The sequence below is a fragment of the Notolepis coatsorum genome, assembly GCF_963971535.1.
Source record: "Notolepis coatsorum genome assembly, chromosome: 6".
Taxonomy (NCBI): domain Eukaryota; kingdom Metazoa; phylum Chordata; class Actinopteri; order Aulopiformes; family Paralepididae; genus Notolepis; species Notolepis coatsorum.
The window spans coordinates 86,070,216-86,096,495 of NC_140170.1; the positions used below are offsets into that span (position 1 = coordinate 86,070,216).

The window sequence follows — 26,280 nt, forward strand, 5'->3', positions numbered from 1 at the left end:
GATACAGAAGGAGTCAAGAAAAGGGAGTATATACATTTGACGTAGAAACTGTACATGGTCAATTGAATCCTTGAGATGAAGATATATCCAGGGACGCGGCAAGTAGGGGTGCGGCGGGGGCTGCAGCACCCCCTGCTGGCGGGGAGTGTAACTGCAACTGCAAGGTTGTTTTGGCTTTTATTCCATTGTAACCGAGGCTACTCAATGTCACAGAGCGGAGCGGCACTGCAGATTTACCCTACTCTTGGAATTCATTGCCAGATCCTCATAGGGGCGCTGTCTCGATAATGCAGTGTTATTAACAGCGTGTAGCCGACGCATAAACCGGTTGGGATTCGAATAGACGCGGCCTGGAAGCGTCAACGCTTAACTGGAAATTTGTTGGTAAAAAAAGTAGACGCAGCCTGGAATAGTTTTGGGACGCTGAATTCGCAGTAAAGGAATATATCTGCGGTTTCCCTGGCGTGAACAAGCCAGCAGAACTATCCGAGCCCCCGGGAGGGTGGTCGAAGACCTTTTGCATGTCGGCGATCATGTATGCGGGGAACGAATTGCAGAGGGAGGGCGCAACAGGTGGGGTAAGCTGGGCTGTGATGTGTGCATCAATTTGTGGTAAACCTATGACATTATTATTATATCACTTATCTCAGCACCCCCTCATAACACGTTTCAGACCCTGTTGAACTATCGCTCTAGCCTCTGACTCAATAGTATCCATCTGCAGAACGTCAGCACCAGCACTCTCAGGCCCCACCCACGCTGAATGTGATTTGACCAAAGCAGAGTATACACACAGACAGTGGAGCTGTTTGCAGATAGCGAGCATTTTGACGTGTTGCGTGGTGGCGATGTCTCGCAGACAATACAACTACAAGTATAATTATATAATATATATATTTTATTAAAAAAAATTATATATATAAAAAAATTTATAATAATAATCAAAAACGATCGATATCTCGCGTCCCTGGATATATCTGTTTTAGATTACATGTTTGTAATCCCAGTATCTAAAGATTGTAAATAGGTGTGATGTCTTCTTTGTCCCAAGGGTTCAATTGAGGCTATGTTTTTAGCAATATTTTAAAATATTTCTTGTAAGAAAATATCTCTATAATATTTAGTGAAAAGGACAGCCTACACTTTCAAGTACAGTAGGCTACATCTAATCAGTCACAAAAAAGTATTGTTACTATTTTATTTTTTTATCCACTTTTTCTCCTTATTTTTCAATTTTTTTCTTCCATCCCAATTTCATATTGCCAATTCTCCCCTCCCCTGTCTTGAACGTTGCTAGACTATGCCTCCCACTGGTCGGCTGTAGTGAGGATAGAAGCCTTGCATCACGTGTCCCCTCCGGTAAACGAGGAGGCAGCCTGTTGCATCTTTTCACCAGACAGCGTGGACTCTCAGTGGCGAGGAGTAACGCGTGGCCGTGGGAGGCTCACGCTGCCCCCGATACTTCCTGTCTGCTGTGCAGGCGTCACCCAACCGACCTGTAGGAGTCGCTGTCCACAACGTCCAATCCCCACCCATCGACTTTCCACCCGCTACCTCTGTCAATTGAGATAGTATGACGACTAGCCCAAGCCGCAGGCAATGCTGACACCGGGATTCGATACCAGAGTCTCTTGCATTGGTGACGAGCGCAATCTCCGCTACGCCACCCAACAATAGTATTGTTACTATTGTTATTTATACTATATAACAGAAACTGCTATTTAGTAGCATTATTCAAAACATCCAATTACATCATCGTTGCAGACATCTTGGTTGGTAGGCAACAACATATTGGGGCCAATCCGGTAGTAGTCATGCAGGTACTTGACTTTAGTGACCCATGTTACTGTTACTACCATGTTACTGTTACCATGTTACTAACTGTTACCATGTTACGGCAATTATGATTTGAAGAGACAGAAGATGTTGGGGAGTCAAACAGTGTTGACGTGTTCCAGAGTCGTGTGATTGATATTGTCCATAGTCTCATCCGGCTGATGACCTCCACTCTCCTCCTTTGACAGGCGATAATCCCTTATGTCAAGACCACGGTTCTCTGAGTGGGACAAGGGGTTATGGAGAAGGGGTTATGGTCACTTGAAATCAACAGCATGAACACCTCCACCTTTACAGACAATAAGGGAGAGAGGGGGGCTTGGTTGGACCCCAGCCAGGAGGCCAGCAAATCTATTGTTAATCCTAGTGATGATGAGCAGATTTCCTATTGAACGCCATAACGACCATTACTAATAAACAAAAACATTACAAATTACATTTGTTGTTGCTTCTACAAAATGTATCAGTGGTATCAGTCAATGTTTGTGTGTGTGTGTGTGTGTGTGTGTGTGTGTGTGTGTGTGTGTGTGTGTGTGTGTGTGTGTGTGTGTGTGTGTGTGTGTGTGTGTGTGTGTGTGTTTTTGTGTGTGTGTGTGTGTGTGTGTGTGTGTGTGTGTGTGTGTGTGTGTGTGTGTGTGTGTGTGTGTGTGTGTGTGTGTGTGTGTGTGTGTGTGTGTGTGTGCGTGTGGTGACGCCCCCCTGCCATGCCAGGTCTGCTCACTCCCAGTTGACCTTAGCAGAACTAAACAAGCATACTCAACAAATCAGCTGCCCCGCCCCGTAAGAGGCTAAATCTGGATACCCATTCAACTTGAGTTATCCTTTTCTTGCCAGGTTGAAGCGAAGGTGAGCTTGGGCTTCTGGATGTGGAGTGGATCTACACTGCCAGAAGACTGACTCATCTCATCAACATGCCTAACAGTGATAACACTACAGTCTGGGAGATGACATGGGGCCCTCTCTATCCTTCTGGAACACGGCAACATTTGGGGAAATTAGCTTACCGTCTTCTCCAGAGAGAGACAAGAAGATAGATACCAGTTTCCACTGGTAGCACAATGAATGGAAGCGGACAGTGCCGATTAGCCTTCAGGAGAGGTGTTAGTTGGACAATGCCTAGGCTAACCGGTCATGTCCACTTCCATTCATTGTGCTAAGCTAGGCTAACGTGCAGCCAGATAGCGTTCAATTGAACGCACAGAGAGAAAACTGGTATCTATCTTCTTGTCTCTCTCTGGAGAAGACGATAAGCTAATTTCCCAAAATGTTGGCGTGTTCCTTTAAGGAGGAGGAAACTCCCGCTGGCTACAAGTGATCCGGATAATTTCCTGGCCTGTAGCAGGAAGGAAAACCACTGAAAGCTGGATACACACTCTGCTGGCTTTGGGTGCTGGTTGGACTGGCCGGAACTTAATGACCCGTGAAGCTGAAGCTGAGACGCTAAACTCACATTGTGAACCAATGGTCTCTGACACAGTGGTCATGGACCCCAGTGTATTTAGGGAGGCCCATAATGACTTGCAACACTGACAACAACACACAACATCAAGGAGAATCCTCCTTGGCATGAAGCAGGCAGAAACTAAATAACACTGGTCTGGACTAAGGCTCCAGGGGAGACTGGCATATCCCTGGAGTTCGTTGATCATCCAGTCGCATATTCTATGTATCATAATCCAGCTGTAGGTGAGGACATTCTAAGATGTATTGTTGAGGCTAGACTGCAGGACCTGGTATCCAAGTACAACCTGGCATTATGGTGAACACCATCACCCACAGTGTATCTTGAATGATTCACATCAACATCTAGAATCTGTACCCCAGACATCTCATTTGTCAATGAAGATCACAAAGAAGTGCCTCTTCTTGAGATAGACTGTGCATTCGACATGAAACAAGCCTTCTTGGACAAGCTGGCAAAATATCAGCCCTTTGGCCACACAGAGATCAGAGAACTTATTGTAATGCTAATGATTTTGATATTTGGCAGCCTTGGGCATGTTTATAAACTTGCTGTTAGTGGCCTGATGGTTTGCAGGCCTGTCGAGAAGCCAAACAGTTTGGCAGTTCTATTTCTAACATCCCTAGGTGTTCCAAAGGCATGTTGAATCTCTCTCATTTTAATCCAATGTGATCTACGAATTCAATAAAGTATAGAAAATGAGTGAGCGAGTGTGTGTGTGTGTGTGTGTGTGTGTGTGTGTGTGTGTGTGTGTGTGTGTGTGTGTGTGTGTGTGTGTGTGTGTGTGTGTGTGTGTGTGTGTGTGTGTGTGTGTTTGTTTGTGTCAACAAGTCCACTGTCCACGTATACTTACTGGCTTTGCACGTCCTGATGGTCTTAATGCAGATATAAATAAAGAACAACAGGAGGGTGAGGCCAAAGGCGATGAAGCCGTCCAGTAGGATGACGGCCCTGCCCCGTAGGATGGAGGCCCTGCCCGTCTCCTCTCCTGTTGTGGATGAACAGTCAAGTCAGAGTTAAGTCATCTAATGTATTTAACACAGAAGTGTTAAGAGCGATGCACTGCTCTGTTGTATGTTAGAACTTTGTAAAGAAACTCAAAGTATTAAGAGCGATGCACTGCTCTGTTGTTATATATTTTTTATTGAACAATTTTATCACATTTTTTACTGTCTGTTCTATTTTATTATTTTTAGCCTATTTTTAAACTGAATCAAACCGCACTTTTTTTACTCAATCTAATCTTTTTTTTTTATCCATTTTTTCTCCCATTTTCTATATTTTCTCCCATCCCAATTTCGTATCATTCAATTCAACCCTCCCCTGTCACGAACGCTGTTTTTTGCCTCCCACAAGCCGGCTGCAATGTGGACTAAGTCATACATAGCACAAGTCCCCTCCGGTGCTCGAGGTAACAGCAGTCGCATCTTTTCACCTGCGCAGCTCGATCTCTCAGTGGCGAGGAGTAACGCGTGGGAGGCTCACACTGCCCCCGACACTTCCTGATTCTACTGCGCAGGCGCACCAACCGACCTGTAGGAGTCGCTGTCCACAACGCCCGATCCCCACCCATCAGTTTCCCACCCCCTAATACGGCCAATGTGTATTAGTACGGACGACCAGCTAAACTGAAAGCAAATGTGGAGCGCTGGGCTCGAACAGGCAAGCCCAGCGTCTCCAGATTTTGTGGCGAGCGCCTTGCCCACTACGCCACGTAGCCGCCTACTCTATCTAATCTATTCTATTTTATTATTTGTATTACTGAAAAACTGTGATTTACCTTACCTTGCTACCTCTCTATCTTTTTTTTATTTTCTTTTTTATGCTCGCTTATGCCTGTATTTTATACTGTTGTGAAGCACTTTGAACTGCAATTTCTGTATGAAAAGTGCTATACAAATAAAGTTATTATTATTATTTACATGTAGATGTATTTACAAAATGTATTTACATGTAGATGTATTTACAAAATATATTTACATGTATTTAAAAAATGCATTTACAATGTATTTACAAAATGCATTTACAATGTATTTACAAAATGTATTTACATTTACCCCACTACTATGCTACTATACTTATACTACTACCTATCACGCTAATATGTCTACACTACTATGCACTCAGAGTGTAACACTCAAGCATGTTACTATTTGACGAAAAGGTACCCCTCCTGCTGACTTGTTATTCACAATTTGTAAGTCGCTTTGGATAGAAGCATCGCAGCTAAATGATTAACTGTAAATGTAAATTTACACAATCTGACACTTTGTTGAATACTTAAATATCCATGTACCTGGAAGGAGTACGCTGCATACCGAGTTGTGGGTTTTGTTCCCTGGAAAGACTGTGGTGAGGCCGCTTGCTTTGCACCTGTTCATCAGAGACAGTCGTCGTTTATTGCAATGAATCAGACAGATTGGCAACACAGTGCACGTCCTGGCTGGGACCATGATGGAAATAAGTGCTAGCATTTTATCAAGTTTTAACTTTCTATCCCTTGGATGATGTCTCTAATCCACAATCAAATCAATCAATCAATCCTGATATCATTGTGTCAAGTCTATTGGGAATAGATCATCTTACTGTGTTAATGGTTTGCATTCTCCCTCTTCCGTGTCAGAATATGTGTTATCAGGACATGGCTCACATGTATATGAATATTCCCTTGAACCTGCAAAAGAAGCCATTGGTGAGTAGTCAAGTCAAGTCAAGAGTTTTATTTGTCACGGCATACAAGTATACAATGAAATGCGGGTGGTCTTGCCCGCAACGATGTGCATAATACAATAGTAGTAACATATAATAGAATCCAATAGAACGACATTGTGCAATAAAACAAGTAAACAGAGTAGGGCATATCGGTATATGTACATAAGTTATTTACAGAGCATAGTAGGACATGCTAGGTCCTGTGTTAGTGCAATACACTGTTAGCTACGGATGAGGCACTGGGTCTTTCTGTACATTCTATTTTATACAATCTCGGTTATACTATACTATTCTTAAAGTGACCTTTCCTTAGTGGCCATAAGTGTGGGCGTGTGCAGCATGAGTGTGTGCTTGCTCATGTTAAAGTGGCTGCTAGTGTGTGAGCGTGTGCAGTGTGTGTGTCGTGTGTGTGCTCATGTGTGCTTGTGTGTGGAGAGTTCAGTGTTCAAGGCTCTGATGGCCTGGGGGAAGAAGCTGAGCCGAAGTCTCTCTGTCCTAGTAGCTGGTGTTCGCAGGCGCCTGCCTGACCTCAGCAGCATGAACAGGCTGTTGTTGGGGTGGTGAGGGTCTTTCATTATTCTGCAGGCTCTGGATTTGCACCTCTTGTTGTATAGAACCTGCAGGGGTGGTAGTGCAATACCTGTGGTACACTCGGCTGAGCGCACCACTCTCTGTAGGGCCTTCTTGTCCTGTGCCGTGCTATTTCCATACCAGGCAGTGATGTTTCCAGTCAAGATGCTCTCTACAGCTCCGGAGTAGAAGGACTGGAGTATCTTCCCAGATACTCTGAACTTCCTTAACTGTCTCAGGTGGTAGAGGCGCTGCTTTGCCTTTTTTACGACTGAGTCTATGTGTGTTGTCCATGTCAGATCCTCTGTGATGTGGACCCCCAGGTACTTAAAGCTGCTCACCCTGTCCACGGTAGCCCCGTTTATCCTCAGTGGTGTGTGTGTCTCCTGCTGTCCTCTCCTATAATCCACAATCAGCTCCTTGGTTTTACCAATGTTCAGGAGCAGGCTGTTGTCCTGGCACCAGCGTTCCAGTACCTCAACCTCCTCCCGGTAGGCCTTCTCGTCGTTGTCTGAGATCAGCCCCACCACCACTGTGTCGTCCGCAAACTTCACTATGAAGTTGGAGCTGAACTTGGCCACACAGTCATGTGTGTATAGTGAGTACAGCAGGGGGCTCAGAACACAGCCCTGGGGGGACCCGATGCTCAGGGTGATGGTGTTGGAGGTCCGACCCCCCACCCTGACCGCCTGGGGCCTTTCGCTCAGAAAGTCCAGTATCCAGGCGCTCAGAGCGGAGCTCAGACCCAGCTCGATCAGCTTGTCCACCAGTCTGGTGGGGACTATGGTGTTGAACGCTGAGCTGTAGTCAATGAACAACAGTCTCACATAGCCCCCCTTCTAGTGGTCAAGGTCAGAGAGGGTGCTGTGCAGTACTTGGGAGACCGCATCGTCAGTGGACCTGTTTGGCCTGTATGCAAATTGCATAGGGTCCATATCACTGGGGAGGGAGGCACAAATGTGATCCTTGACCAGCCTCTCGAAACATTTCATGGCCACAGAGGTGAGTGCCACCGGTCTGTAGTCATTGAGACCTGTTGGGGAGGGTTTCTTTGGTACCGGGATAATGGTAGACATCTTGAAGCAGGCAGGGACCACTGACTCCTCCAGGGATCGATTAAATATGGTGGTGAACACAGGGGCTAGCTGGTTAGCACAGGACTTAAGTATGCGTCCTGTTATTCCATCTGGGCCAGCAGCCTTTCTGGTGTTCACCTGCATAAATGCTCTTCTCACACTGTACCGCCAATGAGAGAGCGTCCCCGCCCCCCCGCGGATGCCCCCCCCCTCCACAACAGCCGGCGCTCCAGTGACGTCACTAGCCGTTAAGCTAGCGGCGCCGCTGTTTGCACCACAACACTGGTAAACAAACTACCCTCCCACTCAGGGCATTATGGGGTAGAACACATAGTAGCATACTACAAGAACCTAGGGGTCCACAAAGACGACTTCAAACTGGAAATGGTAACAACAGATGAGGTACTCAAAAAACTGAGCGCCCTCCAACCCAACAAGGCCACTGGCCATGACAACATCCCCTCCAAATTCCTCAGACTCAGCAGCCGCCATCACCCCAGTCATCACACACATAATAAACCTCTCCATAAAACAGGGACACGTCCCCAAGGACTTCAAAATTGCGAGAGTGACCCCTCTGCACAAAAAAGGCAGTAAATTAGACCCAGGCAACTACCGCCCTGTTTCTATCCTTACCTCCATCTCGAAAGTCATGGAAAAAAATTTATACGAACAGGTCGAAAAATACCTTGCGGAAAAAAATCTAATCTACGAATTCCAATCTGGCTTCAGAACATCCCACTCCACTGTTTATTTAAACGACCACATCAAACAAGAGGTGGACGCGGGCAAATACTGCGGCATGGTCATGCTGGACCTACAAAAGGCCTTCGACACTGTCAATCACACCATTCTGATTGACAAGCTAAAAGCAATTGGTTTTGATAGTCTATCAGTGAGCTGGATGCAATCCTACCTGGAGGGGAGAGAGCAGATGGTGGAGGTAAACGGTACCCTATCCCCCCCCCCTCACAGTAAGCTGTGGTGTTCCACAAGGAAGCATACTAGGTCCGCTACTGTTCCTAATTTATGCAAATGACATGTCGTCAGCTTGTGACTGCAACTTGTTCCTGTTTGCGGACGACTCAGCCCTGCTGGTCTCTGACAAGAACAAGTTACAGGTTGAAAAAACCCTCAGCTCAGAACTAGGCAAAATCTGCATATGGCTCGCTGATAACAAACTATCATTACACATGGGCAAAACAGAGTCCATTCTCTTCGGTTCAAATAACAAACTCAGCAAGACCGACGGCTTCTCAGTTACAGTGGGTGACAATATTGTCACAAGGAAAGAAGATATTACCTACCTGGGTTCCATCCTAGAGGCAAATCTTTCCTGTGACAAAATGGCATCCAATGTAATAAAAAAAGTCAACCAACGAACTCGATTCTTGTACCGGATCTCCTCACTGGTAAACAAGAATACCCTGAAGACTCTAGCAGGAGCACTCATTCAAGGGTACTACGACTATGCTTGCACCTCATGGTACCAAAGCACCTCAAAGGCGCTAAAAACAAAATTACAAACATCTCAAAACAAACTGGTCAGACTACTGCTTGACCTTACTCCTAGAACCCACCTCACCCCTGCCCACTTTGACAACCTAGGAATCGGATGGCTTAGAGTAGACGACAGAGTACAGCAACTTGCAATGGGCCTGGTCTACAAGATACACTACACGACCAAGGTACCCATGTACATGACAAAATACTTCCCAAAGGTCAGTGAATACCACAATCACAACACCAGAGGGAGCTCCACAAATCATGTTAAACCCAGATTCGGCTCAAACAAGGGACTAAACACGTTTCGCAATTATGCCACATCAATGTGGAACGCCCTACCCAAAGCTGTAAAGGAATGTGAATCACTACCCACTTTCAAAAACACTCTCAAAAAACACCTAAGGGAGACTGCAACTCGAAACTGGCCCCTGTAAATGTCCGAACACAACCCCCTCCAATGTACAGTAAATTACCAAGTATGGTCTTGTCAATAATCCAATGTACAGTTTTGTTTGTACAGTTGTACAGTGTCCCCCACCCACCCCTCCTACCCAACCCCCCCCCCCCACTCCTACCCAACCCCCCCCCACCCACCCAACCACCTCCAATGTACAGTCCCCCCCCACCCCCACCTACCCAATCCAATGTACAGTTTCTACATCAAATGTATATACTCTTTTTGTATCACAAACAGTACTGTAATTGCAAATCTGGTATGTCATAAATGTATAGATGTAGCAGTACTGTCTATCTGTATGTCATGTATGTCATATATGTTACGATGAATTGAAAATGGGGGACCCTGATGTAAACAAGACGAAAGTCTTTCTCTGGTCTGCATCCCCTTAACAATTGTATGTATTGAGCTGTACTGTACTGTACCCATTCTGCAATCTGTTAATAAAGTTTTCAATCAATCAATCAATCAAACCAAACCGTGCGTAGAAGGTGTTGAGCTGGTCCGCGAGGGAGGCGTCGTCGCTCCCCATTGAGGGGGCGCTGACTTTGTAGTCAGTTATCGTCCTCAGTCCCCGCCATAAGCCTCTTGTGTCATTCTGTGCCATTTGTGCCTCCATCTTGTCAGCATACGTCTTTTTCGCAAGTTTAACAGCCTTGCGCAGAGTGTAGACTGTTGTCTTGTACTCTTCCATGTTTCCTGTCTCTCTGCCCAGGTTGTAGGCAGTGGTGTGAGTTTTCAGAGCTGCTCTGATAGTACTGTCCACCCATGGTTTCTGGTTCGGGAAGACCCTCGCCTTCTTTGTGAGGACGATACTATCAGAAAGTGTTGTTATGAAGCTTACAACAGTGTCTGTGAACTCGCTGACGTCACTGGCGCTTCCCTCAAACATTCCCCAGTCGACGTCCTCGAGAGCGTCCTGAAGCGTGGCCTCTGATTGGTCGGACCATCTTTTTACCTCACGTGACACGACGGCGTCACGTGATCTTTGTTTGTAAGCGGTATCAGGAAAATGGCGTTGTGATTCGACGTGCTTGTCTCTCCCGCTAATGGTGGAGCCGGTACAGCCTTGTAGCCGGCTCTGAACGGGGTGTAGCAGTGATCAAGCGTGTTTCCTCCTCTGGTGGAGCAGGCGATGTGTTGAAAAAAGGACGGCATCACTTTCTTCAAATTCGCTTGGTTGAAATCACCGGCTACGATCATGGCTGCGTCTGGGTGTTTGATCTGATGTGTGTTTAGATGATCGTGTAACTCCGCCAGAGCCCTGGCGGCGTTCGCTTGGGGAGGGATGTATACTGCAGTCATGATTACCGCGGTAAACTCTCGTGGAAGATGGAAGGGGCGACATTGAATGGAGAGATGTTCCATGTCCGGGGAGCATGAACTGGAGAGTATCTTGATCTCCTTGGGGTTTACAAGCCGTTGTTGGTCAGGAGACATACACCCCCGCCGATGCTCTTCCCGGAGGCTTCTATACGGTCCGCTCGGAAGACGGTGAAGGAGTCCGAGGGAGAGACGCTGTGATCCGGAGTCGCTGGTTTCAGCCATGTCTCCGTGAAACACATGATATTGCAGTCCCTCATCTCTCGCTGGAATCAGACCTGCGCTCGTAAATCATCCATCTTACTCTCTAGCGAACGTGCATTCGCCAGAAAGATAGATGGGATTGCCGGACGGTAAGCAGATCTTTTTAACCTTAATCTGATTCCGCTCCTCCTTCCCCTGTGTTTCTTCTTTGTCCTGCCGCCTTTGTCCCCTTCGTTGTCTCTGTCCCGCCTGATCTCCGGTGGCCAATCTTGGCATAAAGTGTCTCTAAACTCCTCTTTAAGTCCGGAGTTTAGGTCAATAAGTGACTGGCGGTCGGTCGTATGACGTCCACGCCAGTGTTGTTTCTATAAAAAAGGTAGTAAAAATAAACAAAATTACTAAAAGTAAGCACAATCGTTGCGGAGCAACCAATGGCGACTAACCTGAGCCGCGCCATCATCATTAATAATTAGTAATAATCAGATCAGATATCTCGATCTCTGGAGATGGAGTCTCTACCCAGTAATATAGGCGAAGTACTGAAAAATAATATTGGAAAAGCAATACCAAATCAACATACTGTATAACTTCTATTTTTGTGATGCAGGAAGGGGGCAGGAAGAGGATTTAAATTTTGGTTGTCTTTTTTGCAACAAGATTGGAAAAATAAATCGATCTTGCATCCCTAATCCCATCTGACATTTTGCCATTCGGTTTTTAAGTAGTATGTCGGAGGAGACCTGCAACCTGTTGGCTTTCCGTTCGCGCTTAGCTTCTCATGTGCACTTTCTTTGAATGGACCCAGTGTGCTCATTAAGCCAGGGCAGGGGGTTGGTTCTGATGTTTTGGATTATGTGAGGCTGGAGGTGGATATTGAGGGGGAGATTCAAGGTCAGCAGTAGGTGCCACTTACGAATGTTACACACCCTCAGAAAGCTGGGGCCCTAAAGAATAATTTGGGATACAGCTCAACAAGCTGTGTCAATCCTTTCTATCTATTGTAACATTGTAGAATAGAATATAAATACTTTATTCATCCAGAGGGAAATTTGGCACTACAAATCGCTCACAGTAAACAGTAAACATTTAGGTAGACAAAAACAAAGTCACAAATAAGAATAAAAATAAGCCTAAGGCCCTGTCCACACGAGAGTTTGGATTTAATATGACCGAAGTTTGAAAAAATAAAACTCCGTCCACACGGTGAACACAGGTGGACAACCGTGTATAACTGCGTACTCACGGCAGAGCTGGAACCCAGCAACCGATACATTTAGTACAATGTAATACAATGCCAAAGCAGTAGGCGGCGATGTTGTTCAGACATGAAGGCCATTTCAACCAATCAGAAAAGACTGAACGCTCACTAAACTTCCTGTTGGGTCGCGATCTGCCATTAATTAACTGAAGAAGAAGAAGTAAACTTCCTGTTTAGAAGCACAGCTGGACTGGATCATTTTGCCAACGGAACATATTATTTTCAGCAAAGAAAGAAACTGCAATAAACAAACGGATACATTCACTGTGTTCTGCCTCTCATTTTGTTGATGAAACAAAACCATCAGCAACACAATTTACCACCAAGAGCGGATAGTTTCGTCTCACAAAAGACCGCCGGTGGCATTCTCCATGTATATAGTTAGCATCGAGGCTATTAACGTAGTAACGTTAACGCTAGTAGAAATGGATAAACTTTATTTAACAGATTGCAGAATGGGTACAATACGGCTCAATACACACAATTGTTAAGGGTATGCAGACTGTTGTAGTTTTGGACTGGGCTCCTTATAACAATAACTTGACAACACGTTGGTAGCCGCAGCTACTTGGGACAGCTCTGCTGTAAACACTGGAAATAACCGTGCGTGTTACACATGAATAAGCAATCTGAGGAGGACGGCAAATTATATTAATTATAGCGCGATATTGCAAGTGACTCCCAGAAATAGTTCTGATGTTTGGACTAATGGACGGAGTCGAGGTCCAGCCAGGGGAGAATTCGGCGACAAGACATCAGTCGATCACAACACTCTTCAACACAGACGATACGTTTCGAACAAAAGTTTGTTACAATCATTTTCATATAACGCTACTTGGGACTGCTGTAAACGCTGGTGTAGTTGGCTCTGCTATAATCTCTCTACCCCGCGGTCTGCCGTGAACATGGGAAATAATTGCGACAGCTCTGCTGTAAACACTGGGAATAACCTCGGTTGCTATGCCCACACGCAACTGCAAAACCGCACAACTTCACCCTGGCCACCGGTTTCAAAAGACCGCGGTTGCAGTGTAGCAAATCCCCGGTTGTGTGTGGCCGAACAGTGCAACTGCGCACATACAATCACGGTTACATTAAACCCAGCGTTCGTGTGGACGGGGCCTAAGATTCAAATACGGCCCGGGATATACATTTCCTATATGTTATCGTTGTGTATATACATTCTAATATAAAATATACTGTAAAAATATACAGAAATATACAGTGAAGTGTAAAATTGTACAATGTTTAAAAGTAAAAGTCCAGGAAGATGGTACTGTCACCCTGTGCTCAGTGATGCAGTGAGGCACAGTGATGCATTATAAAGTCTGATGGCTGTCGGAATGAAGGACTTCCTGTGCCGTTCAGTGCTACATATTGGGAGTCGTCTGCCTCTTTTCCATTGCATAGTACCTACTCGACTCGAACCTACTCTACCCGCTTTTGGTACCTGGTACTTCGTTCCTTTTCCAATGCAGGTAGTACTCAGTTTGTCTCCGTGTGGGGAGGCGGGGCCGCTGGTGTACAGCATGAAAGCTCCGTGAGCATAGCTATGTCCGTGAGGGCTTGGAGCAAGCCAGAGTTTAACACAGTTTCAATCAATCAATCAATCAATCAATCAATAACAACATTAACCAGACTTTCGTTGTGTCTATTCTCAGGGATGTGCACAGGACTTTAGAGGGGCAGGTGCTCAAAGGCTGAAAAGGGCACTGGGCCTGTGCTATTTTTGGGGGCCCTTTTTGGGCGGGGAGGGGCCTTTTTGTGCTTTTTGGGGGTTTTTGGTGATCAAATATTGAATATTGAACTATAATAATCAGTGCAGGAGCTCACTTATCCTTGAAAGACACTTTTATCACTGACTTAAAAGGCCCATACATCTCCATAAATGTCAGGGCGGAGGGAATATGTGCATACCCTACAGACCCCAAGTCTGTTAGGACAGCAGACTCGGTTGGCACTGCTCAAAACGTACCTTTTTAAAATAGCTTTCAAATGAATTATCTTTATTTCATTGTCTTATTTTTCTTTATTTCTATACATTTTACTTAAATATTTTATTATAATTTGTATCATTGTTTTATGTAGTTTTTATAATTTTATTTGTTCTTTTTTAATGTCAATGTCAATTATTTATATTATTCAAATGGTACTCAAACATGTTCCGTTGTGATGTCACAGTATGATGTCATAATCAAACATTCTAGAACATTTGTGATGTCACAGTATGATGTCATAATCAAACATTCTAGAACATTGTGATGTCACAGTATGATGTCATAATCAAACATTCTAGAACATTTGTGATGTCACAGTATGATGTCATAATCAAACATTCTAGAACATTTGTGATGTCACAGTATGATGTCATAATCAAACATTCTAGAACATTTGTGATGTCACAGTATGATGTCATAATAGAACATTCTAGAACATTTGTGTACAGTATATATTCAACAATTTTCTCAGAAGATCTCAGATCTCAGAAGACCAAGTGAAGATATCACTTGTTGTTTCCGGCTACTTGTCTGTAAGCTTGAATATATTCTGTAGATACAATTTAAAATCCCCACATGGAAAAGGAAACAATGTCCTGTCCAATGTTAAATGGCCGGCACTGAAAGTGTTAATGAGCTGCGTCTGGAGGGAAGGCTCTGTGATGTGGTTATTAAAGTTAACAGCACTGAGTTTAATGCCCACAAGGCCCTCCTGTGTGACTGCAGTGACTATTTCAGGTAAGTATAGCTTGGTTCAGGTTAGCTTGGTTCAGGTTAGCTTGGTTAGTAAACAGATACCATACTGTACTTTTACTGTAAACAGATACTATACTGTGCTTCTACTGTAAACAGATACTATACTGTATGTCTACTGTAAAAAGATACTATACTGTACTTCTACTGTAAAAGATAATATACTGTACTTCTACTATAAACAGATACTATACTGTACTTCTACTGTAAACAGATACTATACTGTACTTCTAATGTAAAAAGATACTATACTGTACTTCTAATGTAAAAATATACTATACTGCACTTCTACTGTAAACAGATACTATACTGTACTTCTACTGTAAACAGATACTATACTGTACTTCTACTGTAAACAGATACTATACTGTACTTCTACTGTAAAAAGATACTATATTTCTACTGTGCTAAGACCCTATACTTCTACAGTGAAAATATATTACTACTAGGGCTGTCCCCGACTAAAGATTTGGATAGTCGACTATGATTGGCCAAAATGTGCCGTTAGTCGACTATTAGTCGACTATATAAAAAAAAAAAAAAAAAAGTATAATATATATACTTTGACTTCCGGTTTAACGTTAGAATGGAGTAAGTCGCATGTGACACAGCTGCTCACCCGTTATTTTTTTTCTTCGTTTTAAAAACATATTTATAAACCATCAATGCGTTTAAAACTTGACGCATATATCAACTGAGATTATCAACTAACTATATTGACCAAAAGAATCGAGATGTCACCAAAGAGAGACAAAACGAGTGCAAAACCAGTCGCAGAGGACTCGCCTATGGAAGCAGGATACGTGCGGCAAATAGCAGAGAATATAGACGTGATAGTGGCCGCTTCAGGTTCAACCCCTACAAATACCTCCGCAGACACCGAATATATCATCCGGGAAATGAAAAATGAAACGAAAAAAATGGAGAAGACAATGGAGACAATGGAGAAAACAATAACCCAAAAAGTAGATGCTATCAAAGAATCTATCGAATGCAAAATAGAAGCGCTAAGAGTGGACGCCGAAGCACATATTAAGCGCACCGCGGCACTGGAAACAGGTCTGGAAGTCCACCAACAAAATTTCGTTCGGATCTACAAAGACGTAGATGATATCAACGTTAACCTAACTGCTGAGATGAAGGGAAACTACAAAGAACTCAATACGGAGCTCAACGATATAACGATGGAGCTTAAGCGAATCAATGAAGAACAGAAAGCCAAAATATTCTAGATGGAATATCAAAGACGCAAGCTGAATATTCGTATAGTCGGTCTGGATGAGTCGGTGAGCTGCGCACACCCTGAAGAGTTTGCGACAGAATTACAGAAAATCTTGGGACCAGCGATCCTTCCTAAAGTACCCGAGGTGGAGCAGTGCTACAGATTGGGGACCCGATCCAGTGACAATAACGTTAGACCCAGAGTGATATTGGTTACCCTGCGCCAAGTCAGAATAAAAGAAATTATTATTCGTGAAACTCGCAGGATGAAAGGCAATCTGAAATACAAGGATATATCAATACACCGTTTTGAAGATTATTGTTGTGAGGTAGTGGACCTGCGAGCCAAGTTTAAGACGGTGATGTCTCAACTCTATCTGGAGAAATACAGACCCCTATTAATATACCCTGCAATACTTCGCATCGTCGATAAACAAGGAGCAAGGGTTTTCCTCAACTCGCCTGAAGATGCAGCCAAATACATGGCAGCACAACACGCAGGATAGTGTATAAATGGCCTTTTAATCTCTGTTATGCATGGACACCATATAGTATAAACTTTAATGAGCCGATGATTTGGGACAGAGAGACCTACGAGCTCAGAGTTATTGAATGTTTTCCCCGTTGGGCTTCTATTATTGCGGACATATTGGATTCAAAATTGGAACGATACAGAGAAGATGAACATGGCGTTGAAGCAATCCTTATTTTAAGAGTATGGAATTCTAACAACACTCCAGAACATACTGGAACATTCGAACACTGTAAAAACGACATATTGGAATAATCTAGAACATCTAAAACATTCTTTGATATAGGGAACATTCTGGAATAACAGCAATACGTGGCCAGACATACTACCAGAAGCCCTTCGGGGGAATAGCCAACAGCATCTAGCTGCAGAACCACAGAACCATCACAGCAGCGGCCGGCTGGAATAACATTCTTCACAACGGATCATCGCCCACCCCTGGCCAGGTGAAATGCTGCATATACGTATTTAAAAACTGCTTTTTATTAATTGGAAAAATATTTCCACTACTTCTCCAATTTATACTTTAGATGTTTAAGCATAGCAAAGCTCTTTTAAGATCTAAGTTAATGTTCTCTTCCTTTTTACTTGTTTTTTTTTCTTCTGTTTTCTCTGATTTATTGAGGTTCTCTTTTCAGTTCAATACCTCCATATTATTCATGGGTTATTATAAATTACACAAGTTCATATAAAATGTAAGTGATTAGGGCATGATAATTGAAGCTTATTTTTGGTCTTTATTTTTAGTTTTATCTTATTTTAATTTTTATTTAACGGGAAAGTGGCCAAGCCACAGTTGACATTCTACTTATGGTAGAATTTAGAGTGTTAGATCCTATGGTATACATAGGAATGTTAAGGATAATTGGATCATTCTGGGATATCCGGTGGTTTAAGGGAGGGAGTCATACGCAAAGGTTGTGTTCATGGAACACAATCCTGTACGACTCTCGGTGGGAGGGGAGGGAAGGGGATTTTTATTTGTATGTATGTTTTTAAGCTCGGCTCTCAACGGGACCTCACTAGTTGGATGTATATCTATTGTTGCCTCGCACTCCAGAAGCATTACCAAAAACTACACTACAACATGTATAGATTATGGCTAGTTTGAATATAATAATGATCTGGAACACCGGGGGAATAAATAACCAACTCAAACGCAAAAGCGTGCTCACACTGATGAAAAAAGAACAGGTGGACATTGCTCTGCTAAGCGAAACGCACATTCTAGAGAAAGACATAGATAAGTTAGCGGACAACACATATCATAATATTAGTCACTCTTCTATTGGTACGAGAACTCGGGGTGTAGCCATAGTCGTTAAACGTAAGTTGAATATTGAATTAAAGGGAGTATGGTCTGATGTAGAAGGTCGGATAACTATAGCTAAGATTGTACACAAGAACAGGAAAATAGCGTTGGTAGCGGTATACGCCCCAAATTTGTACGAAGAGGGTTTCTTCACTACACTAACCAATGCAATGTTAGACATTCCCGATTACTCATTTATAATAGGTGCGGATTTTAATGCCATTTGGAATCCAAGGATGGACAAATCTTACCTCGCCTTTTCCAGCGAACAAAAGAATTCATCTAATGCATTAAAGGATTGGTCGAAGATTACAGGTGTAAATGACTTATGGTGATCACTTAATCCCACGACCCGAAAGTACTCTTGTCGATCTGCGAGACATAACACATTATCCAGAATAGATTATGTCTTTGCATCCCGAGACTATTTGATAATTATGAAGTGGAAATGATACCCAACGCACTATCAGATCACTGTTATTTACTCCTAAAAGGAACATTTGGTATACTATCTTCCCGAGCCCCAAGATGGCGATTTAACTCGATGCTGCTTAATAACAAGGAATTCATTACACAACTCAAAGAAGCTCTTATAGTATTCCTACGGGAGAATGCAAACTCGGTGCAAGACCCCAGAATAATATGGATGTCGGTAAAGGGAATGATCAAAGATTTCACTGATAGCTTTTCCTCCAAAATGCGCAAGAATCAATGCACAAAACTGGCTGAGCTGGAAACGCTTTACTCAACGTTATTTAATTCTTTAAAATACAACAACTCAACTCGACTAGAAAATCAAGTTAACGTACTAAAAATAGAGATCAATGCCATATACAGACAACAATCGGAAATACAAATACGCAGCACAAGACAACAGCAGTACTCCCAAGGTTCTAAACCTAGTCACCTATTAGCCATGCGATTAAGAATTAATGCAAAATTTGCAGATATAACTACCATTAGAGCACAACAAGTACTTGAAACAGACCCTGAAAAAATAAACGATACATTCAAAGAATTCTACTCCGACTTATATAAATCAGAAACGACCTTCGATCAAAACAAAATGGACTCATATCTTAATCAAATTATTCTCCCTAAACTTTCAGAGGATGACGCTAAACAGTTAGAAACACCGATCACACTAGAGGAACTCAAGAAGGCCATATCCGAAATGCAAAGTGGTAAGGCTCCTGGAAGAGACGGTATCCCACCAGAAATGTACCTTTCTTGTTGGGACATAATTGGACCCTTATTACTAAATATGATCTTATACTCAGTCAAGGAGGGGAACTTCCATAAGAATGACAATATTGCACTCATAACAGTCCTCCTTAAAAAAGACAAAGACCCCACCGAGTGCGGTAGTTATAGACCTTTAAACCTCCTCGGAACCGATATCAAACTGTACTCTAAGGTATTAGCCATCAGATTACAAAAGCAAATGACGTCTTTAGTTCATCCGGACCAAACTGGCTTCATAAGAGGCCGCCTGATCACTGATAACATAAGACGAATACTGCACGTACTAGATGCCGACAAGGACGACACCATACCTAAGGCGATGATGTCCCTGGATGCTATGAAAGCCTTTGACAGGCTGGAATGGTCGTATCTATGGGCAGTATTAGAAAGGATGGGGTTAGGAAAAGGATTCATTGATATGATTAAAGTATTATACAAAGACCCATCGGCCATGATTACAACAGGTACAATCATCTCCAAAATCTTTCCGGTATCACGCTCAGCCAGACAGGGTTGCCCTCTTAGTCCCGGACTATTCGATCTATCATTAGAGCCTTTAGCACAATATATAAGACAATCCCAATCCATAGAACCAATCGTAATCAAGGGCACACAACATAAAATTAGTTTATATGCGGACGACGTAATATTGTTCATGCAAAACCCCAACACCACATTGCCTCATCTGCTCAAGTTGATTGAGAACTTTGGTGATTTATCGGGATTTAAGATGAATTGGCCGAAGTCGGCTTTCCTTCCACTTAACACCCCTGCAAAAAAAGATATAACCCTCCCAGGAGAGATACCTATGGTAAAACATTTTAGATGCTTGGGAGTGGAAATATTCCCCACCATAAGACAAACGGTGAAGCACAATTACACAAAAATCCAAAACAAAATCAAAGACGACCTTGATAGGTGGGCAAAACTTAAAAACTCAGTACAGGCACGGATATCAATAGTTAAGATGGATGTACTACCTAGAATCAACTTCTTCAGTTCAATGCTACCGTTACCCCCTCCAGAGGGTTACTGGAAAAGATTACACTCCTCCACATACAAATTTATTTGGAATAACAAACCACCACGTATAAAAAGATCCACCGCACAGAGAAATAAAGCAGACGGTGGCATGGCATTTCCAGATTTTTTCCACTATTTTAAGGCGTACACATTAAGACCATTGACAACATGGTTTGATCCCCAAGCATTAGTATCCTGGCGAAAATTAGAAGAAAACATAGTAGCCCCACATAGACTGAAGGACATAGCATACACTAAACTACCAATCAAGCACTGTGAACGGAAATTTGGCCCCATAATTACTCATGCGATCCGGATATGGCGTGAAACACAAATAAATTTCCTAACCCACATAAATGGCACAATCATACTCCCTTATTCAATAACAATGCACTCTTAATTGAAAAACGACCTATAAGATTCCCTATATGGGAAGAGCAAGGCATACACTCATTAGGGGATGTTTTTAACAAACAGGGTTTTTGTAGTTATGGAGAAATATGCAAAAATGTAATCTCACCAAGTTCACATGGCTTTTTTACATACAGTTACGGCTATGTTTGAAGTCTCACGGTGTTCCATTAGACATACCAATTGAACACCACAGATACCACAAATTCTTCTATGAAAGAGAGACATCGAGAGGTTTTGTTTCAGATTTTTATCATCAATTACTAACGTCCTCGTATGAAACCCTCCAACTAGACTCTGCCTGGAGGAGGGATATACCAGACCTGGAAAGTGACTTTGATTGGCAAGGAGCCTGGGCAAATGTCCGACTTACATCAAGGAACCCGGACCATCAACAAATCAATCTTAACTATATTCACAGGACATACTTGACTCCTATAAGACTGAACAGAATGGGTCTTAAACAAGACTCCAAATGCTCCCAATGTACAAATGGGGATGAAGGGACATTTATGCACATGTATTGGGACTGCCCACCAGTTAAGACATTCTGGAAAGATGTGACCCAACAATTATCAAAACTCGTATCTTGGAATATACCTGTACACCCCTCTGTATTACTATTGAGTGATGTTTTTGAGTTTGCAGTAAATCCACAGCTAAAGAGATTGGTTTTATCGGGTATCACAGTAGCTAAAAAGCTGATCGCATCACGCTGGTTTCAACCGGAAAAAATGTGCCGGAAAGTTTGGTTTCTTACATATCTCGATGTGATTTATCAAGAAATATCTACAGCAAGAATTCTGGGTCTCAATGAATCCAAAATGTCAATGTGGTTAGAAGTGGTGGAGAGAATAAAAGCTAGCTTATAATGGTAGTGTCTGGTTAGGAGCGAGGGATAATGGAGGTACTATCCAAAGAGGGGTCCGGGAGCGGGGGGTTCGAGCTGGAGCATATGTGTGTAGGTTTTTAGATAACAGGTATTAGGGGTATATCCTGTATAAGACAATTAACTAAAATGTGATTTCATTGGATGTGCACTGACAACTAATGCTTGTATATCTTATCGTGTGTTGTCATGTTTGTTTATGTGTTTGTTTAAAAAATAATAAAAAAATAAAATACAAAAAAAAAATATATATATATACTTTTTTATCATTCCATTTGGGCTGTGGGGGTGCTTAATGCTTAAGGAGTCGACTGAAGGCTTCTTGTCCTCTGCAAAAGCATGCAATTGGTCCACTGATGGATACATCTTGATATTTGTCTAGTCTAGTGTGTTCATTAGATGGGTGAAATCCTCTTTCAGTGCCTCTGTGCCTGTTTTCTTAGGCAGTTGGCCTCTGGTATGCGTGCCTTCTAAGAGGTTGGCAGTCGACTACGGCTCCTTTCGACCGATTAGTCGACTATTCGACTAATAGGGGTCAGCCCTAATTACTACACAGGACAGAATGTTGCTTACTGTTTACTCATCAGATATCTCTATACTCTGTGTCCCACAGAGCCCTCTTCACTCGCTGGAGCGACTCAGAGAAAGCAGTCTACACTATCCCTGGTGTGTCCCCGGGTATGATGCAGCTCATCATAGAGTACGCCTATACACGCTTTGTGCTGGTGACAGCAGAGAACGTGAAAGAGCTTCTGGTGGCTGCAGACCAGCTTCTCGTCACTGGCATAGTAGGAGCGTGCTCTGACTTCCTAGAAGGCCAGCTGTCTCTGGAAAACTGTGTCGGCATCTGGAGGTTCGCGGACATCTACTGCTGCCCTGACCTGATGCGCAAGGCCCATCTCTTCATCGTGTGCCACTTTGAGGAGATGTTGCACGTCTCACAGGAGTTTGTGGAGCTGTCCCCGCAGCAACTGGTGGACATCATCGAGAGGGATGATCTGAATGTGAAGAGCGAGGAGACGGTGTTCGAGGCCGTCCTCCGTTGGATCGACCACTCCCGTGAGGAGCGTAAAACACACATCCTTTTGCTGCTGCCCAAGGTAACTAATTGTATTACTGTGCATTACATTAAAACAACACTAGGTTCCCTAGTACAGTGGTTCTCAAACATTTGGGTCCAAACTGTTCCCTAGCAACAGAAACCGTCTACAACCGATGTCTAAGTTGTACCCGCTGTCTGCTTGTCTCTTCCCAGGTTCGCATGGGCTTGATGAGGCCTGACTACTTCAGGAGCAACGTCCAGAACAACCCTGTGGTGAGGGACAGCCACGACTGCAGGCCCCTCATCCTCAGCGTTCTGAACCCCCCTGGCTCCGACAGGCTCCCAAACCCCCTGACCCGCCCACGCCTGCCCCAGGAGGTCCTATTGGCCATCGGAGGCCGGGGTGGCATGGAGCCTTACAATGTCCGAGCCGGTGGATGGATGGACGTGAGCGTTGAGGGGGAGAGTCCCCGGGCCTTCCACGCCATCTGTAGAACCATTACCTATAAGCCTACTGCGAGGGGCAAGTGGGCTGGCTTGAGTTAGACGCGTGCTTGAAGAATTCAATGTCCAGAGAGCTCGTATCATTTTCGATATGCCAATCCTTTTATTGACCATTATCAACCAAAAAATATATACAAAAACTCTTTTTACTAATAACACTGAACGCCGACCTATACGGCACATCAACACGAACACGACAAGACACGGTCAAAAACTGTATGGCTATTCCCCTTTCGCACCTGGGGCTCGTCACCCACTGATCAGTATATATGGGTAACCACTAGGGATGTCCGATATTATCGGCCGACCGATATTATCGGCAGTAAAATGTGATATCGGAAAATATCGGTATCGGGAAAAAAAAATTTTTTACATTTATTTAACCTTTATTTACCCAGGCAAGCAAGTAAGAACCAATTCTTATTTTATTTATTGTCAAAAGTATGCATGTTGGTTTAATTCAACAACAAGAGATATGTAATGTTAATTTTTACTTTTTTAATTATCATATTTTGCACAGATAATGCTTACATTTAGAAAGCCTTTTGAATGCATCCAGTGAAATTATTAATTACCTGAAATTATTCAGTTTTTTGGGGGGGAAACCCTGCATATATCGGTATCGGTTGATATCGGTATCGGTATCGGTATCGAAATTAAGAGTTGGACAATATCGGAATATCGGTATCGGTAAAAAAGCCAATATCGAGCATCCCTAGTAACCACCCCCTGTGGTGGTTGCCATGGTGACTGATAATGCCAAACCTCTGCACCGTGAGTTAAAATAAAACTAAATAAACAGAAGGGCATTTTGGCTCCAACACTCCGGCCCCTAATTGAGAATGGCAGGAGGCCAGGAACAATTCAAAATAATATTTACATAATGGAGCCAATAAATGTATACAAAAGAACTCAAAAAACAATTCTCTGAATTAGAAGCTTTAAATTGCAGCTACTTGAAGCAAGCAAAGTTTAGTTACTGGTCTATTAAATTGCAGCTTCTTGAAGCAAGCAAAGTTTAGTTACTGGTCTACACTCGTGCAGAACGCACCAGTCCTTTCCTGTCGGGATAGGTCTCCAGGACTCTTCCAAGTAACCAGGAACCACATGGGGCTGTAGCGTCTGCGATCAATACAATGTCTCCAGGGACAAGACTTTGTCTCTCCTTACTCAACCTCTGCCGCTCCTATAGCAAAGGTAAGTATTCTCTCAGCCAGTGTTTCCTGTTCCACTTTGTCTGCATCCTCATGACTCCGTTTCTTTTATGACTCATCTCCAATAGAGTCTTTCGTAGTTTCAGGATCCAAGCAACTGACCTCTTCAACCTTTTCTAGTTAGAAAAGTAGGTGATCAGTTGGTGTGTGGCACTTGGTGCATCGACAATTACTGCATTGATGTTGAGATCCTTTTTGACCTCAGGGTCATCAGCAGAAATTGTTGTACTCCAAGATACCATCTGGCCACTCTTCCTCTGGTTTCCAAAGAAACTCAGGGCCCTCAATCCACCTTCTGTTGGTCAGCAAATAATCCACCTTAACTCCCCTTGAAGTTTTGTCAGCAGGGTTCTGAGTGGTATGAATGTACCTCCACTGCGTGACATCAGATGTTCTTTGGATGGCAGAAATCCTGTCTCGGTGGAACTTCTCATCTCTCCCAAACCTCCTTTTCAGTCCAAGGATGCGTTGCCTAGCAACAAACTGATTGTTTGGCAGAGACACTTCTTTCCTTTTAAAGGGAAGCTCCAAGGTGTAATGTCCGTCCTGAAGTTTGCATGAATCAGTCATGATTTCCATGAACTTCATATCATCCCTCGACATTTCCTCTTTGCCTTCTGATGACCTTTCATTAAAATCATGGTCCTCCAGATTAGTTATAGAGATCCTATTAACAATAGCAGCGGGGTAGACACTCTCACTCCGCTGCTCACTGTAGCCTGAAAGGGGACCATTAATGACCCATCCCAATAGGGTCTTAATGGCATATGGCCCATTGCCACGACTGTTCACAACTTCCCAAGGTTCAAGCATTTTGGAGGCATTGGTACCTATCAATAACTCCACATCAGCTTGAATCCGAGGAAGGACAACCCCATCCAAGTATGGCCACTTAGCCAACTCCTCTTTGCTAATGATGTTACTTGTGGTTACGGGCATCCTCTTCTGGGTGTAGACCTTGGGCAGGTCATAGAACTGTTTCCCAGTGAGGCTGGCGATCTCCAAGTCTGTCAGCATGTAGCTGGACACAGATGCCTTTGGGCCCATGGTATGTAAGCTGATTTGTGTTTTCCTTCCTGTAAGGTTCAGCCTTCTCATTAGGGTTTCTGAACAAAATGTGTCAGTGCTGCCTGGATCTAAAAATGCATATGTTGTAATGATGTTGTCTCCCTCGCCGGACTTCACCTGTACAGGCAAGATTGACAGAGCCCCATTGCTGCTTCCGGCCCCTGTTTGTCCACATGTCTGCAAAGAGATCTGTGCGTTACTCACCGAAGGTTTCTTTGGCTGGTTTGTGTTGCTTGCTCTCTCCTTCTGATTTATATGAAGAACACTGGGATGGTTTTGGCTGCACACCTTGCAAGTCAAGCGCTTCTCGCAATTCCTGCTAAGATGTCCAATGCGAAGGCAGCCAAAACAGATTCCTTTTTGCCTTATAAAAGTAATCTTGTCCCTGTGTGTCTTCTCCTCCATCTGAGGACATTGATCCAGAGTGTGGTTTTTAGAGCAACATACACAAGTGTTGGTGTTGTGAGCACATGCATTTCTTTGCTTTGCAGGGGTTTCGATAGTAACTGTGGTTGCAAAACTGTCTCCTGTGAATTTGGGTTTGATTTGGGACTTCATTCTGCTCATGTTCATAGGTTTACTTCCTGTACTTTGTGGTGTATTTTGAATGTCTCCGAAGACTGGGTCTGAGACAATCTTTACCTGGCGTTCAATGAATGTGACAA

The 26,280-nt window shown here is 43.5% G+C and overlaps 1 protein-coding gene across 1 annotated transcript; it reads right to left on the minus strand.

Moving 5' to 3' along the window:
- Positions 1 to 1,581: 1,581 nt before the first annotated feature.
- tnfrsf18 (tumor necrosis factor receptor superfamily, member 18) lies at positions 1,582 to 25,594 on the minus strand (the record flags this gene model as incomplete). The annotated part of the gene is made up of 5 exons (XM_084315666.1): positions 1,582 to 2,056; positions 4,152 to 4,286; positions 5,595 to 5,671; positions 5,885 to 5,972; positions 25,471 to 25,594. The coding sequence occupies 5 exons, from the start codon at positions 25,592 to 25,594 to the stop codon at positions 1,935 to 1,937; spliced, it is 546 nt and encodes a 181-aa protein (XP_084171792.1). The 3' UTR covers positions 1,582 to 1,934.
- Between the last annotated feature and the right edge of the window lie 686 nt (positions 25,595 to 26,280).